Source organism: Oncorhynchus mykiss, chromosome 8 (assembly GCF_057628025.1).
Source record: "Oncorhynchus mykiss isolate SJ-2025 chromosome 8, ASM5762802v1, whole genome shotgun sequence".
In the NCBI taxonomy this organism is placed as follows: domain Eukaryota; kingdom Metazoa; phylum Chordata; class Actinopteri; order Salmoniformes; family Salmonidae; genus Oncorhynchus; species Oncorhynchus mykiss.
In genome coordinates, this window is record NC_143029.1 from 73,218,847 (window position 1) to 73,235,428 (window position 16,582).

General features: G+C 40.4%; 1 protein-coding gene across 1 annotated transcript; it reads right to left on the minus strand.

The window, feature by feature from the left end:
* Nucleotides 1-11,454: 11,454 nt before the first annotated feature.
* LOC110530476 (homeobox protein GBX-1) lies at nucleotides 11,455-13,932 on the minus strand. Its single transcript, XM_021613574.3, has 2 exons — nucleotides 13,136-13,932; nucleotides 11,455-12,498 (listed from the first exon to the last, which is right to left on the minus strand). The coding sequence occupies exons 1-2, from the start codon at nucleotides 13,581-13,583 to the stop codon at nucleotides 11,984-11,986; spliced, it is 963 nt and encodes a 320-aa protein (XP_021469249.1). The 5' UTR covers nucleotides 13,584-13,932; the 3' UTR covers nucleotides 11,455-11,983.
* Between the last annotated feature and the right edge of the window lie 2,650 nt (nucleotides 13,933-16,582).

The following is a 16,582-nucleotide window of genomic DNA, read 5'->3' on the forward strand; positions in this document are numbered from 1 at the left end:
GAGCTGGTACCTGTACAGAAGGTAAAGGCCGCTAGCAGTGGGTAACAATGACTAAATAGCTTGTAGCTAATTAGCTGGTTAGCTTCTGATGGCTGGGTGGTTCTTGCTACAATTAAAAATAATAGCGGTTCCGTATCACATTGGTTGAGGCAGGTTACCGGAAGGTATAATTGAACTAGAAGAGATTGAAAATAAAATAGAAAAAAAATATACAAAAAAAGACGAAAAAGTACAAAAGTACATGAGAGGACGAACAAAACACGTCTGCACTGCTACACCATCTTGGAATATTGTGAAAGAAGAAACCACATGGACAAAGTGATAAGCAAGTTAGGTCCAAAAAACGGATTTTCATGAAGTCAAATTAATGTATTGTGTTAAGAGGTTTTATGATGCTTGTGTCTAAACCAAAGTAGATCATTTTAAGATTGTTCTATACATAAGTACCGGTCTCTATATGCTTCAATATGTGCATCCTTTGTGGGCTAATAGTCAAAATGTTTGCCTTGGGGTAAGTTGAGCCAATGATTGAGCCAATTTAAATGTTTTCTTTTCAGGAGTAATGCAAGCCATTTTCACTGGGCTATGAGGGACAAAATGGCAAGTGTTAATAAAAAGTACAGTGTTTGTTAGGTGTTAAGCCTGTGTTAAAAGATGCTTAAAATTACTAAAAGACAAAAAAAGCATTTGTGATTATGTTGACTTGTACTTGGGAATAAAGATAGACATGGTTTTCTAAAAGGTAGTGGTAATATTTCATTCAGTACAGAAATGTGTTGGCGGCTTAACTGATACCTGGGGTAAATTGTGTCAGTAATGTTTACATGAATTCTGATCATTTCGAGGGAAATACCACATCCTGAAATATATGTAGATATCTTTGTTGGAAAGAATACTATATTTCCCTGGACGGAATGATGCTGAATGTAAATGTCTCTCCTTACCCCATTCTAATTTACTCTGTCCTTCCTGACAACCTCCTGAATAACCATTCATGATTTCCCCCTCCATCATACGTGACCAGCAGTGATATCCATGCCTCTTCGGACCTGACCTCTCATAACTATTTCTCCACACTCACCTCTATATTCTTACCTATCGCTAACCAGAGTTTCTCAGCATCTCTCCCTCTCTCTCTCCTTTCCTCTCTCCATCTTTCTCTTCCCTTCGTACCTGTCCCCTTCTCTTCATCTCCTTCTCGCTTTCTCTTTCGCCATATCTCTTTCTCCCCGTTCTTGGCTCTTTCCTTCTCCAACTCTCTCACCCATCCCTCCCTCTCCCATTCTTTCTCCCTTCCCTGTTCTTCCTACTCTCTACCCCCTCATTCCATCTCTCTCTCTGCCCCCCTTGGCTCGTGTTCATGCATTTAGTTTCTCCGCTGTTAATTTGCCTGAGAATGCATTAGCTGTAATGAAGGCTGAGGGCCGAGGGAATCCTCCAGGGTTCCATTAATCATTCCCCCTCAGACAGGCAACCTTGATTACAAGTGGCAAGAAATTCATTAGAGCCAGGCCTCTGACAACTCTTATCTCCGCCACTAGATCTGACTCATTAGGCAGCCAAATTAAAGCTATGATGGCCCTGATGAAACTCAGCGCTTGTTTATCTTGTGCGATTTGATGCATCTGCCCATACATCACGCTTGGAGATGGAGAGGGGGATGTCCTGCATGCAGACTCTCCCAGGAAGTCAGGGCTTTCGTCTGGGCATGGGTATGGGATGGAATGTCCTGACTCTCTATGTGCGGCTATCTAGGAAAATATAGGCACAGATTTCATACATACATTTCATACATCACTGTTGAAGATGGGAAGGGGGCTTCCAGCATGCAGACCCTCCCAATAGGTCAGACAGGCCTCGGGTCCGTGTATAATACTGTCTCTACACTTACTGTGAGGGATGGGATGGTCTCTCTGTCTTGCCACGCAGCTCTCTAGCAAGGAAAGTATCTTAACTAAATTTAGATCTCAAGAAAATGTATAATGTGTCTCAGTTAGGGAGCTGTGTTTAGGCATAAGTACTATGGCATTAATGTAAAAATAATTGTATTATACTCAGTACAATAATACAATGAATGGTGTAAGCAATTTGGCTATGTTCTCCTTATTTATTCTCATGGACAATTACAGTTTCTCTTGCAACAACTGCAGTATTTCAGCTGGGAATATGTCATTGTACTTTAATTGTGTATAAGTTCACCTAGTCTGAAATAGCCATAACACTCTGGTACTAAGTAATCTACTTGACATCCAGCATTCGTCAGCTCTCTTAAGACCATAATAAAACCTCCATCACTTGCTCCCGACAACATTAATCCTTATATCACCATCCCAGTGTCACAATCTTGATGCATGAAGTGGACAATAACAAATGACTTCACATTGTCATGGTTGGTCAGATGGCAATGCTACTCTTGCCCTTCGTTAGCCAAGTTATGCAGTTGGGCTTTTGATACAAATATCATTGCCAAAACCAACAGCAGGCTTAAGCTGTGCATTTACTTTACCTTAGCCTTATAGTTTGATATAGGCTATGGTTCTCAGATACTGTATTATATCACTTCAATCATTGAAGTTCAACGGCAGCTTAAAATCTAGATTGTTATTTCCTAAAAGGACATAAGGAAGATATTAACTTTCCCCCCATGGCTTTTGAGGCCCATGTCAACAGTTGCACCACTAGTTACTTGGATAATATTTAATAAAAACAATATTTAGTTTATAAGTCAAGATATGTCTCAAGTTCAGTTTATTATATAGTCTTCATGGACATGTGGAGACCTCCCAGCTAGCACATTTGGTTTCCCATTGGTTCTGGGAATGAAGCCATAAGTTTCCTGACCTGTAAAACTGAACTTTTTTTTTAACCGTCCTGAGAACTAAAGTGAAGATTTTGCCTGTTCTGGGAAGTACATGTTTTGGTTGCGGCGAGGTTCTGAGAATGTTTTAGTATGGTTACCTTAAAGTTTTCCTGGGTTTTATTTACTTTCTGAGAATGGAATTTATAGGTTATTTGAATGTAATTAAATAACGTTCTGAGAAAATGTTTCAATAAGAATTTTAATAACACTGCAGGTTTAGTTTGGGTTAACTACCGAGCGGTGCAGCGGTCTAATGCACTGCATCTCAGCGCAAGAGGTGTCACTGCAGTCCCTGGTTCAAATCCAGGCTGCATCACATCTGGCTGTGATTGGAAGTCCCATAGGGCGGCGCACAATTGGCCCAGCGTCATCCAGGTTTGGCTGGGGTAGGCTGTCATTGTAAATAAGAATTTGTTCTTAACTGACTTGCCTAGTTAAATAAAAGGTTAAAACTGTTTATAACTCCAACTCCACATTGCTTGGGCATTAATCATGCAAACATGTTTCATTTTTATTGTGGCATGGCATCAGTGAGATTTAAACCTATGATATTCTGTTCTCTATCCAATGAATTAGTCCACTGCAGCTCCAGAATGAAGCTAGCAGGATGCAGCTATTTTTTTTTTACTCATACAAAGCTGTACAATTTTGTCTATTCAAACAGACCCCATTTCAAAGGGTACAAGCACTCATTAAAATCACACTTAACAAGATAGACAATAGTGAGAGTTTTGTTGACACTGAGAACGGAATATCTATGTTTTTAAATAAAAAAAATGTAACGTTTTTTTAACTGTACTAATGTTTTCTTGTGGGTTTCTACGGAAAGTTTTATTCATGTTCTGAGAACATGACTTTAAATAGAACCATGAGGAAACTTGAAGAAAACGTTATGCTGAAGTAGTGACGTTCACACAGAAGAACGTAGTTTCTTAATGTTCTCTGAACGTTCTGAGACATGACTTTAAATACAACCATGAGGAAACCTGTAGGAAACGTTATACTTAAGTACTAAAATTCCCACCTGAGAAACATGGTTTTCAGAACGTTTTGTGCAAGCTGGGTATCCTGCGCCATTCCCAGAACTTTGTGGGGAGGTTGCATGCAAAATAACCATAGGACACCATGCTCTCACCTAGCTCTAAAACACATATGGTTCTCAGAACCGTATGTGCTAACTGGGCTATCTCTTTCTTCCATTTTGAGCAATGTGTTGGTTCAGAACTGCTGCGAGCTGATTAATTAAGCTACAGTAATATATTACAATATAGCTACAGGATCATAAGCGCCCAATTTGGGAACAGTTCAAAGAAACCTATCGTGCCCAAACTCACATCCGGATACTAAGGCCAGCAGAGCTTGATATTTTGTACAGCCTACCCCGCAGGTGCCCCCTCCCCTTTAGAAATTTGGCAACCACACTTTAGATAGATCATAGACTCAAGCATTAAATTGCAATGTAAAAACTCCTCTGGGTTGAGAGAAAGAAAACTAGAAAAGGAGGACGAAGGATATCTGCAGAATTGGGTGAGCCTACCCAGCTAGCATATAACGTTCTGAGAACCATATGTTTCTTAGAGCTTGGTGTGAGTATGGTTGTCCTATGGCTATTGTGCATTAAACATTCCCACAACTTTATGGGAATGGTGCAGGATATCCAGCTAGCACATAATGTTCTGAGAGCCATAAGTTTCTTAGGTGGGAATTTCAGTACTTCAGCACAACGTTTCCTACAGATTTCCTCATGGCTCTATTTCAAGTTGTGTTCTCAGAATGTTCTGAGAACATTAAGAAACAACGTTCTTCTGTTGGAATTTCTGTACATCGCATACGTTTTCTGCAGGTTTCCTGATGGTTCTATTTAAAGGCATGTTCTAAGAATATTCAGAGAATGTTAAGAAACAGATAACACAACAGCAGTAGGTTTGATTACCAACAACAACATTGTTGTGAAGAAGGCGCAACAGCATCTCTTCAACCTCAGGAGGATGAAGAAATGTGGCTGTCACCTAAAACCCTCACAAACTTTTATAGACACAGAATTGAGAGCATCCTGTCAGGCTGCATCACCTCCTGGCACGGCAACTGCACCGCCCATAACCACAGGGCTCTCCAGAGGGTGGTGTGGTCTGCACAACACATCACCTGGGGCAAACTACCTGCCCTCCAGGACACCTACAGCAGCCGATGTCACAGGAAGGCCAAAAAGATCATCAAGGACAACAACCACCCGAGCAACTGCCTGTTCAGCCCGCTACCATCCAGAAGGCGAGGTCAGTACAGGTGCATCAAAGCTGGGACCGAGAGACTGATAAATAGCTTCTATCTCAAGGCAATCAGACTGTTAAACAGCCCTCACTAACACAGTGAGGCTGCTGCCTACATACAGCCTACATACAGACTTGAAATCATTGGCCACTTTAATAAATGGATCACTAGTCACTTCAATAATGCCACTTTAATAATGTTTACATACAGTGGGGAGAACAAGTATTTGATACACTGCCGATTTTGCAGGTTTTCCTACTTACAAAGCATGTAGATGTCTGTAATTTTTATCATAGGTACACTTCAACTGTGAGAGACGGAATCTAAAAATTCAGAAAATCACATTGTATGATTTTTAAGTAATTAATTTGCATTTTATTGCATGACATAAGTATTTGATACATCAGAAAAGCAGAACTTAATATTTGGTACAGAAACCTTTGTTTGCAATTACAGAGATCATACGTTTCCTGTGGTTCTTGACCAGGTTTGCACACACTGCAGCAGGGATTTTGGCCCACTCCTCCATACAGACCTTCTCCAGATCCTTCACATTTCGGGGCTGTTGCTGGGAAATACGTACTTTCAGCTCCCTCCAAATATTTTTCTATTGGGTTCAGGTCTGGAGACTGGCTAGGCCACTCCAGGACCTTGAGATGCTTCTTACGGAGCCACTCCTTAGTTGCTCTGGCTGTGTGTTTCGGGTCGTTGTCATGCTGGAAGACCCAGGTTGTTGGCCAAGATCTTGCGTTACATGGCCCCATCCATCCTCCCCTCAATACGGTGCAGTCGTCCTGTCCCCTTTGCAGAAAAGCATCCCCAAAGAATGATGTTTCCACCTCCATGCTTCACGGTTGGGATGGTGTTCTTGGGGTTGTACTCATCCGTCTTCTTCCTCCAAACACGGCGAGTGGAGTTTAGACCAAAAAGCTCTATTTATGTCTCATCAGACCACATGACCTTCTCCCATTCCTCTTCTGGATCATCCAGATGGTCATTGGCAAACTTCAGACGGGCCTGGACATGCGCTGGCTTGAGCAGGGGGACCTTGCGTGCGCGGCAGGATTTTAATCCATGACGGCGTAGTGTGTTACTAATGGTTTTCTTTGAGACTGTGGTCCCAGCTTTCTTCAGGTCATTGACCAGGTCCTGCAGTGTAGTTCTGGGCTGATCTCTCCCCTTCCTCATGATCATTGATGACCCACGAGGTGAGATCTTGCATGGAGCCCCAGACCGTGATTGACCGTCATCTTGAACTTCTTCCATTTTCTTATAATTGCGCCAACAGTTGTTGCCTTCTTACCAAGCTGCTTGCCTATTGTCCTGTAGCCCATCCCAGCCTTGTGCAGGTCTACAATTTTATCCCTGATGTCCTTACACAGCTCACTGGTCTTGGCCATTGTGGAGAGTTTGGAGTCTGTTTGATTGAGTGTGTGGACAGGTGTCTTTTATGCAGGTAACGAGTTCAAACAGGTGCAGTTAATACAGGTAATGAGTGGAGAACAGGAGGGCTAACAGGTCTGTGAGAGCCGGAATTCTTACTGGTTGGTAGGTGTTCAAATACTTACGTCATGCAATAAAATGCAAATGAATTACATAAAAATCAATTAGATTCCGTCTCTCACACTTGAAGTGTACCTATGATAAACATTACAGACCTCTACATACTTTGTAAGTAGGAAAACCTGCAAAATCGGCAGTGTATCAAATACTTGTTCCCTCCACTGTATCTTGCATTACTCATCGCATATGTATTTACTGTATTTTATACCATCTACGGCTTCTTGCCTATGCTGCTCGACATTGCTCATCCATATACAGTGGGGCAAAAAAGTATTTAGTCAGCCACCAATTGTGCAAGTTCTCCCACGTAAAAATATGAGAGAGGTCTGTAATTTTCATCATAGGTACAGACAAAATGAGAAAAAAAATCCAGACAATCACATTGTAGGATTTTTTATGAATTTATTTGCAAATTATGGTGGAAAATAAGTATTTGGTCACTTACAAACAAGCAAGATTTCTGGCTCTCACAGACCTGTAACTTCTTCTTTAAGAGGCTCCTCTGTCCTCCACTCGTTACCTGTATTAATGGCACCTGTTTGAACTTGTTATCAGTATAAAAGACACCTGTCCACAACCTCAAACAGTCACACTCCAAACTCCACTATGGCCAAGACCAAAGAGCTGTCAGAGGACACCAGAAACAAAATTGTAGACCTGCACCAGGCTGGGAAGACTGAATCTGCAATAGGTAAGCAGCTTGGTTTGAAGAAATCAACTGTGGGAGCAATTATTAGGAAATGTAAGACATACAAGACCACTGATAATCTCCCTCGATCTGGGGCTCCACACAAGATCTCACCCCGTGGGGTCAAAATGATCACAAGAATGGTGTCAAAAATCCCAGAAGTGAATGACCTGCAGAGAGCTGGGACCAAAGTAACAAAGCCTACCATCAGTAACACACTATGCCGCCAGGGACTCAAATCCTGCAGTGCCAGACGTGTCCCCCTGATTAAGCCAGTACATGTCCAGGCCCGTCTGAAGTTTGCTAGAGAGCATTTGGATGATCCAGAAGAAGATTGGGAGAATGTCATATGGTCAGATGAAACCAAAATATAACTTGTTGGTAAAAACTCAACTCGTCGTGTTTGGAGGACAAAGAATGCTGAGTTGCATCCAAAGAACACCATACCTACTGTGAAGCATGGGGGTGGAAACATCATGCTTTCGGGCTGTTTTTCTGCAAAGGGACCAGGACGACTGATCCGTGTAAAGGAAAGAATGAATGGGGTCATGTATCGTGAGATTTTGAGTGAAAACCTCCTTCCATCAGCAAGGGCATTGAAGATGAAACGTGGCTGGGTCTTTCAGCATGACAATGATCCCAAACACACCGCCCGGGCAACGAAGGAGTGGCTTCGTAAGAAGCATTTCAAGGTCCTGGAGTGGCCTAGCCAGTCTCCAGATCTCAATCCCATAGAACATCTTTGGAGGGAGTTGAAAGTCTGTGTTGCCCAGCAACAGCCCCAAAACATCACTGCTCTAGAGGAGATCTGCATGGAGGAATGGGCCAAAATACCAGCAACTTTGTGTGAAAACCTTGTGAAGACTTACAGAAAACGTTTGACCTCTGTCATTGCCAACAAAGGGTATATAACAAAGTATTGAGCTAAACTTTTGTTATTGACCAAATACTTATTTTCCACCATAATTTGCAAATAAATTCATTAAAAATCCTACAATGTGATTTCTGGATTTTTTTTCTCATTTTGTCTGTCATAGTTGAAGTGTACCTATGATGAAAATTACAGACCTCTCTCATCTTTTTAAGTGGGAGAACTTGCACAATTGGTGTCTGACTAAATACTTTTTTCCCCCACTGTATTTATATGAATATATTCTTATTCCTTTACTTAGATGTGTGTATATTAGGTAGTTGTTGTGGAATTGTTAGATTACTTGTTAGATACTGCTGCACTGTCGGAACTAGAAGCACAAGCATTTCGCTACACTCACAATAACATCTGCTAACCATGTGTATGTGACCAATACAATTTGATTTGATTCGATTTCAACAATGTTCTTCTGTGGGAATTTAAGTACTTCAGCATAACACTTTCTTCAGGTTTCCTCATGGATCTATGTTCTCAGAACATTAAGAAAACTTTCCATAAAAACCACAAGAAAATATTAGTGACTTTAAATAACTTTCAAATAATGTTATTTAAAAACATATACATTCCTTTCTCAGCGGCAACAAAACTCTACCTTGTTAAGTGTGCGCAGGTGTGTTGTCCATGCCCACTAATTGGCCACACCTGATGTTAATGAGTGCTTGCTTTTTTTTTTACATGGGGTCTGTTTGAATAGACTAACATCAACAGCTTCGTATGAATTAAAAAAACATGGTATGCTAGCTCCATCCTGGTGGCGCAGTGGACTAATTAAACAAATAGAACAAAAGATCATATGTTGGATTCTCACTGATGCCATACCACAATAAAAATGTGTTTGCATGATTAATGCCCAAGCAAATTAATGTCCATGTGTCCAATCTGTGCTTGGAGTTCAACACAGTTAATTAAAATAGCAGTGTTATTAAAAGTCTTATTGAAACATGTCCTCAGAACGTTAATTCATTACTTTCAAATAACCTAGATTTTCTGTTCTCAGAACGTTAATAAGACCTCCCAGGAAAACTTTCAGGGAACCATAGTCAAACGTTCTCAGAACTCCCTGCAACCTAAAAATATACCTTCCCAGAACAGGCAAAATGTTCACTTCCATTCTTAGAATGTTTAATAAATGTTCAGTTTTACTGGTCAGGATAATTATGGCTCCGTTCCCAGACCCAAGGGGAAACCAAAAACGTCCCACAACTTCCAAGGAACCAAATGTGCTAGCTGGATACACATCCAGGTAGTATATTTTAACAATACACCTATAGGGTTTTGCTTTTGTGTCCTTAAGTGGCACATAACATTTCAATGAGTGATATGACAGAGTAAATTATATTTTTGTCATATGATGCATGATGACATGCACTTTGTTTGAATAGTGTTGGAATAGGCTTAGCTCACTGTAACGTCTTGGGTGTGTCCATGCATCCCCACGCTAACTCTGTTCTGTTCCCTCAATTAGCAGCTAAGCACTAGAACATACACAAAACATTCTGGCGTCATCAGAGGTCGAGACTCTAAAATCATTCAACTTCGACCCACAACTGTCAGCTCTGGCATTGCCTATTTGAAGTCGGAAATGAATTAGTCAAAACAATTGTTTTTAATTTACAATAGGCTAATATTGTATTATATTTCGTTTAAATATTATCATATTATCTCTTCACTTATTTCCGTTATACCTAATCTTTATCGTCATAATTGAGTTGACTTCAACATGACAGCATAATGCAAAAGTAGGTGTCGCTAATTAGCTTCATTTATTGACTCAAATATCGCGCTTGATAATTTCGTGGACATGTGTGGGATCAGTTATTCGAACAGGGAGTAGGTCTACCTGAGATAACATCTGCTGAGATACGATCTGGGGGGAAATATTTTATAACGTTTTCAGCACGTGTAGTAACGACGACACAAGCCTATATATAGCCTCAAATAAATTGGTTTTACAGGTGCATCAGTAACAAATATTTGCTAGCTTTTTTCACGTTCTATTTGTGATTTTTATGACTTGCTCTTAGGTTTGAAATGGATGGAAATGGATCTATACTTGAATACAAAATTAATTACATACACATCAAAATACGTTTAACATGAATCTGTAGCGACCAAATGAAGTTGCAGCTGTGAAAATGTATTCTGTATTCCTGAGTTGCTTATATACATAAAACACACACACACACACACACACACACACACACACACACACACACACACACACACACACACACACACACACACACACACACACACACACATACACACACACACTGTTCAGTGTTCATCCTCCCTGGTCTGGTCTCCTCAACTCCTATAAGGATGTATGTTTTGACCGTTCTAATGGCGCTCCATCACTCCACCTCGAGACAACATGCCCTCCTAAAGATAACTGCTGCTTCCAGTCACAAAACCCTCGTCTGTTCTCTCCTGTATCTCTGTCTGCTTAATGAGAACCTTCATTGAATGTATATCACCAACGCCTAGATAGGGCGAACTGCTGGACTTTGCACACAGTAGGTGAAGTGGAATATGATTTAGTATTCAGTAGTATCAGTCGTCCAATTATGTAGCTAATCCACTCACGATAGGAGACACGTTTGTATTTTTTCAAGACCTGCAATATCATTACATTGCAAACTCATCCAGGCCTACAGTGTGCAAAAATGTCTTCATATTCATGCCAGATATTACATAGGTATACAATACAGACGTTTTATTTACTTACTATCTGAAATCAATAATATCAGATTATTAATGCCTATTTTACAAAGCAAAACAACTTTTGAGATTGAGATAATATATGAGAATTTCCATAACTATTATGAATATGTGTATTATAATCAATTATCAATTATATTATGGTTTTATTATTTGTTTATTGTTATAGTTCACTTCAAGTTTTAGTAGGCTATTAAAATACAGTGTCATGTAATAGCCTAGTGGTATTTTACTTAATGAATGCGAGGAAAATATATTCTACAGAAAGATAGCTCACTGTTAATTTTCTGAGAGCAGACAGATGCTATATATAAAGCACAAATCACCATCTCTAAAACTATGGCTTAAACAGCAATAATAATGCATTTAGATACATACCTTTAATATAAATTGATTTAATAAGTCAATATACTTTACAGTATTTCCTTGTTTGGTTATTTATTTTTCTTCACATATTTTTTTTCTCTTACAAACAGCTGGCGAATACAGTTCTTACAGTAGCCTACCAAAAATGAAAACTTTGTAAGGTACATGCAACATGTGATCAACGAAACGATACCAAATACAACAAGTTTGAAATAGCTTCACATGAAGCACATGCAGATAATAAACAGAACATTTATAGGCCCTAGATATAAATATTTTAGAAAATAATGTTTACAATCTCATTTCATAGCGGCTGTCTGTGTCACCCGACACATAATATTTACAAATGTACAAACAATAAATAAAACATGATATCATATTTGACCAATTCATTAATCTGCCAAGCGATAACATGATCGTATGTTGTCAAGTTAATCGGTCATTATGTCTCTTGTGATGTAAAAAGTAATCTTGCTGACCAAAAAATTCCATCCCTTTTTGTGCTTCATGCATTTAACAACCCAGAGCTTTCTTTTGTCAGAATTAATGTCCGTTTCTTTTATAAAGTTGAGGCCAGGATAGTTCATCATGGCCTTGTTTGCTCTATCTGTTGGTGTTGACTCCTCACGGCAAACCTGTTGACGTGCACTGGAATGGGGACCACAATTTTGGGGTTTCTCACAGGCTCTCCCGACCTGTTATTGACGTTTCCCGCTTTGATTCTTTTCCATTTGGCCCTACGATTCTGGAACCAAATTTTGACCTGCACCTCGCTCAATTTAAGTGCGTGTGCTATTTGAGAGCGTTCGGTGAGCGAAAGGTACTTTTTACAATGAAATTCCTTCTCAAGTTCAAGTAGCTGCTCGCTTGTAAAAGCTGTCCGTCTCCTTCTGCTCTTTCCTGCTGAGCTTCCTGGTGGTAACGCTTCCTGTGACCCGGGTTTTAGTTTACTCTTTTGGGATAAAGAACCACAGTTGTTCCCATCGGAGAAGCTTTCGTTCTCGCTGTCGACGGCAGAGCTGTCATCTCGGTCACTGCAAACTGCGTCTGCTGATTTCAGGTCAAACTTCTCATCGTCAGAGCTGTACAATTTAGTCTCACCTAAAAATTGACAATGAAGAAAGACAACATATATTACAACCAGTTATGTTCAGCCAACACGTTTACCTCACAAATGCAAATGAGGCATTTATCTCTTTAAAAATTCAGAGACATTGTCTTGGCCACATAGGCCTCTAAAATGAAAATGGAATAGGCATGTTGGAGAGTTCGTATTCTGCGGTATTTTCGCAAAAGGAAATTAGTGCCATTTATAACACCTGTATTAAAGTAACATTGGCCAATGTCACGTTAAGTAAAAAACTGTGTAAAATTATGCCTAATGTAACAAATAGATTGAAGACAGTGTTTCACAAAATTGAGTTAGGCTACACAATTCGACTTAATACACATTTGAAAGTGTGGTTTGTCATGAAACAATGTATTTGTGGAATAGTATGTTATGATGACAATTTCAGCCTTCGAAAAAGTGTGGATGGTGTCTTAAATTTCAGCATCATATTTGCCTTGGATAAACTGCGTGTAACTTTATGCTCAGCACCGAGTGTCTTTTTGTGTTGCTAAATGTCCATGCAGTCCAGTCCAAACTCTAATTTGGATGACGTTTGCGCGTTTTACGCATTTAGGTCTCAACGTGCCAATCTAACGGAAACGTATGGACACTGGGACTGGAGTTTACCTGGCATAGTTTGAAAAGTTTCCGAGAAGTTGAGTAAGTCCGATCCCTTGTCTCTTCCATGCAGATCGTCTGAGAGGGGGCTCTCTTGTCTCCTCGTTCCAGGGTCGGCACTTAACCGAGGTCCGGGGAGCTCTTGGGGAGGATAGAAACTATCCGGCGGATCCGAGAAACTGGGCAGTGTTGTCGTGAGAGCCACCATGGACGGCATCCCCTGTCCCAAACTCGCACAGAATGTGTTGGTAAGACGTCCAGCGAAAGATGCCAACGGCGCCAAAGGAGGTATGCCAGAAGGTAAATGTGAATGAGATAAAGATTGAGGAATCATCAAGGGTCTGTACGGCATAAACATCGGGTAGCCAGTGTAGAGCAGGTGTCCCGGCCGAGGCTGCGGAGTTCCTATCAAGGAGTCGATCGAAAACGCCGTCCCTTGGCCGCCCGGTCTCTGCATTGTGAAGAAAATTGTGGCTTATTTTTTCGAAAACTCAGGCGCTCTTCCTTCCCTCAACAAATCGCAAAAACCTTAGATTCAAAGGTCGAGTGAAGTTATTAGGTCCCTTCGCTGTGATGTTATCCCGTTGACTAACCAGCTCCTCGAAACCTCCTCAAGCTTACTGAAACCTGACGCTTTCTTGTTTTGTGCCCACTCCCTGTCCCTCTATTTGTCACACACTGAGACATAAACACACGCTCTCCCCCTCTACCTCTCCCTCCCTCCACTTCTTTCTCACTTCAATTCAATGGGCTCTCCCACACGCACAGAGCGAGAGCCCTAGCTTATCATCTGCAATACAAGAGGAATGAAAGGGGGTGTACCCTGGGGACTCATCCATCTTCCTCAAATTACGCTTCATTTCCTTTTTCAGTGTCGGACTTTTTGGCCGACTCGAGAGGCGGTAGTTTCCCAGTGGATACGGAATAGACGTCCCCCCCTCCCCCCCAGCCCTCCACCCCATTTGCCCGTCCACATTGACTGGAAGTGATGTGAGAGACTGCTTCAGCCCTTACCCTTCTATAATCGTTGACCACACCAACCCAATCAGCTATTATTAATTTTGATTGATGATAAGTAATTACTTTGGATTCAAGGGATGACATAAAACAACGGTGCTTTTGTTGAAATGTTGCGATGTATGGCATCGGGACGGATGGCATCGGAGTGGGCCGGAGGAGAGGCAGATGTTTTTCCTCTCTTGAAAGAGTAAAGCTTTTCTATTCTCTCGAGCCAAAACAATGCGTTTGGCCTTAGAAAAGTGCAGTAATAATTATTCCCTAGAGTGAGTTATCCTGTACAACATTTTGTTCTGATAAAAGACATACACGTGAGGTAAACGGCAATTTTAAAACGAGTCGGCGCCGTTTTGAAAGTGGCATTTTGGAGACTAAACTTTATTCGATTAAAAATACAACAGGGTACCAACGTGCTTGTATCTGTAGGGCTACCATTAAGTTAGTTGTATATGCAGACAATCATTTTTCAGGTTTAAGATAGGCCTAACCTTAAACTAAAACACGCACTTAACCCGAGAACAACACTCGCACATGACCCCCGCTTACTAACTCGGATTTTGCTGATAGCTACTTTATTGCGGAAAAAGGTACTTACAATGACTGTGATATATGATTGTCCCACCAAGCCATCTTAAGACGAATTCACTAACTTTAAGTCGCTCTGGATAAGAGCGTCTGCTAAATGACTAAAATGTTAAATGTAATGAGCATGCATCCTAAACTAATTGCCAATTAAATGTGGAATAGTTAAAATTATGCATCGACGCTTTCAGGGTTTTGGCCACTCATTTTCTAAATGCTTATACGTTTATATTAAAATCAAAATGTGCAATAATGAAAAATCACGTTTCTCTTTTCTTATAAGTGTTGATTTAATCGGATATCATTTTACCGTTTATATGCCAATGCTTGATGATGATTAGCCTCTATTGAGTCCTTGGGGCGCGCGGGCACTCCAACTGGCCGTCTGATTGCATGAAGACATAAACATATCACCAACCGAGTCTGATTAGCAATGGAGTGCCAAGGGATGCTAATTATTCTTATAATTGCAAATGACTCCATTCAGCACCACCTTGCTTTGAACTATTGAAACCAGATAGCTTTCCTCTCCCGCGCGCTCCTCTCCTCTTCGTTTTTTTAAGAGTGGAGTGGACTCTGATTATATAGTCTCCAACCAGAACCTCCTCATACCTCCTCAACTTTTCTCTCCGATGTGTGATACATTCTGCATTTATGTCTAGGATTGGATTTATTCTTGTTTTCTTTCATGAGTCAGGAATCTATAGTTTATTTGATCAGTTACATTACAATTATGTCACCTAATAATCATAAATTATTGTTATTATTAGTTTCTACTGGTATATGTCACTAAGAACGGGATGATTGACTTTCCTTGGAGCCTTTATATAACCTACATTATTGTAATTTGTATTCAAGTTGTAACATATTGCTAATATATATTTTATTTTACAATCGAATTATTTTTCATTGCAGGTTTAGTTTCTTTGATATGTCTTTAGCTCCGCATGCGCTAGGCACATAGCGTAGCCTAGTTCAAGAGCCTCACTGTGACAGGTTCATTACCCAAGTCAGCATACTGTCTCCGTGTCACCACCCTCTGTCACACAGGTTCACCATTCTCCCCAAGCCGGGTGGTTGGTATTCAAAAGCATGCTACTTCTTTCCGATCCCATACAATCATACATCTGGACCTCTCCACATAATTATCAACTGGAAACGCCCACCTCACCTAAGTAGTTTTACAACGACATTTCTGTTAAATTACAAATATTGTAGAACTACTAGGCTATATTGCATTATGTTTGGTCAATGTTTAACATATATATATTTTCGTTTGTTATCCATTCAATTGTTGTCCATCCCACTATTTGCTAGATTTTAAAACATCGATAAACCTTCTTGGCAACGTACACATAAAAGCTCACTGCTTATTCAATAGTCTATTCATGATTTCCGTCCATCACTGGCGTGTTGTATTTGTCTGACACTTTTTGTAATATAAGATAACCTCCGAGCCTTTGCATGACAGTCTCTCATATTTATTCTCATGAAGTCTTTATAAATACATTTTTCAGTAAATGTTGAATTATTTCCAAAATGACTGAAGTCACAGCCTGCATTTACTTCCGTAAAGCCAGTGAAATCACATAACGTTCTAATCTGGGGTGGCAGGTAAACCTAGCAGTTAAGAGCGTGGGGCCAGTAACGGAAAAGTCGCTCGTTCGAATCCCATGGCCGACTTGAGCTAGGCACTTGAACCCTAATTGCTCCTGTAAATCGCTTTGGATACAAGTGGCAGAGATTAAATGTAATCATTTATCTTAATTATTAATGAGAAATATTCTGACCAAGAGTGACTGAGTTATAGAGCACACTTTTTTTGTTCATTTAGGATTTATTTTCTTCTAAAAAGTA

Bases quoted from the DNA above. Each gene is read 5' to 3' on its own strand.
- LOC110530476 (XM_021613574.3), bottom strand. From the start codon at position 13,583: ATGCAGAGACCGGGCGGCCAAGGGACGGCGTTTTCGATCGACTCCTTG. The intron at 12,499-13,135 runs GTAAACTCCAGT...GTCAATTTTTAG, and splicing joins AACTTTTCAAACTATGCCAG to GTGAGACTAAATTGTACAGC.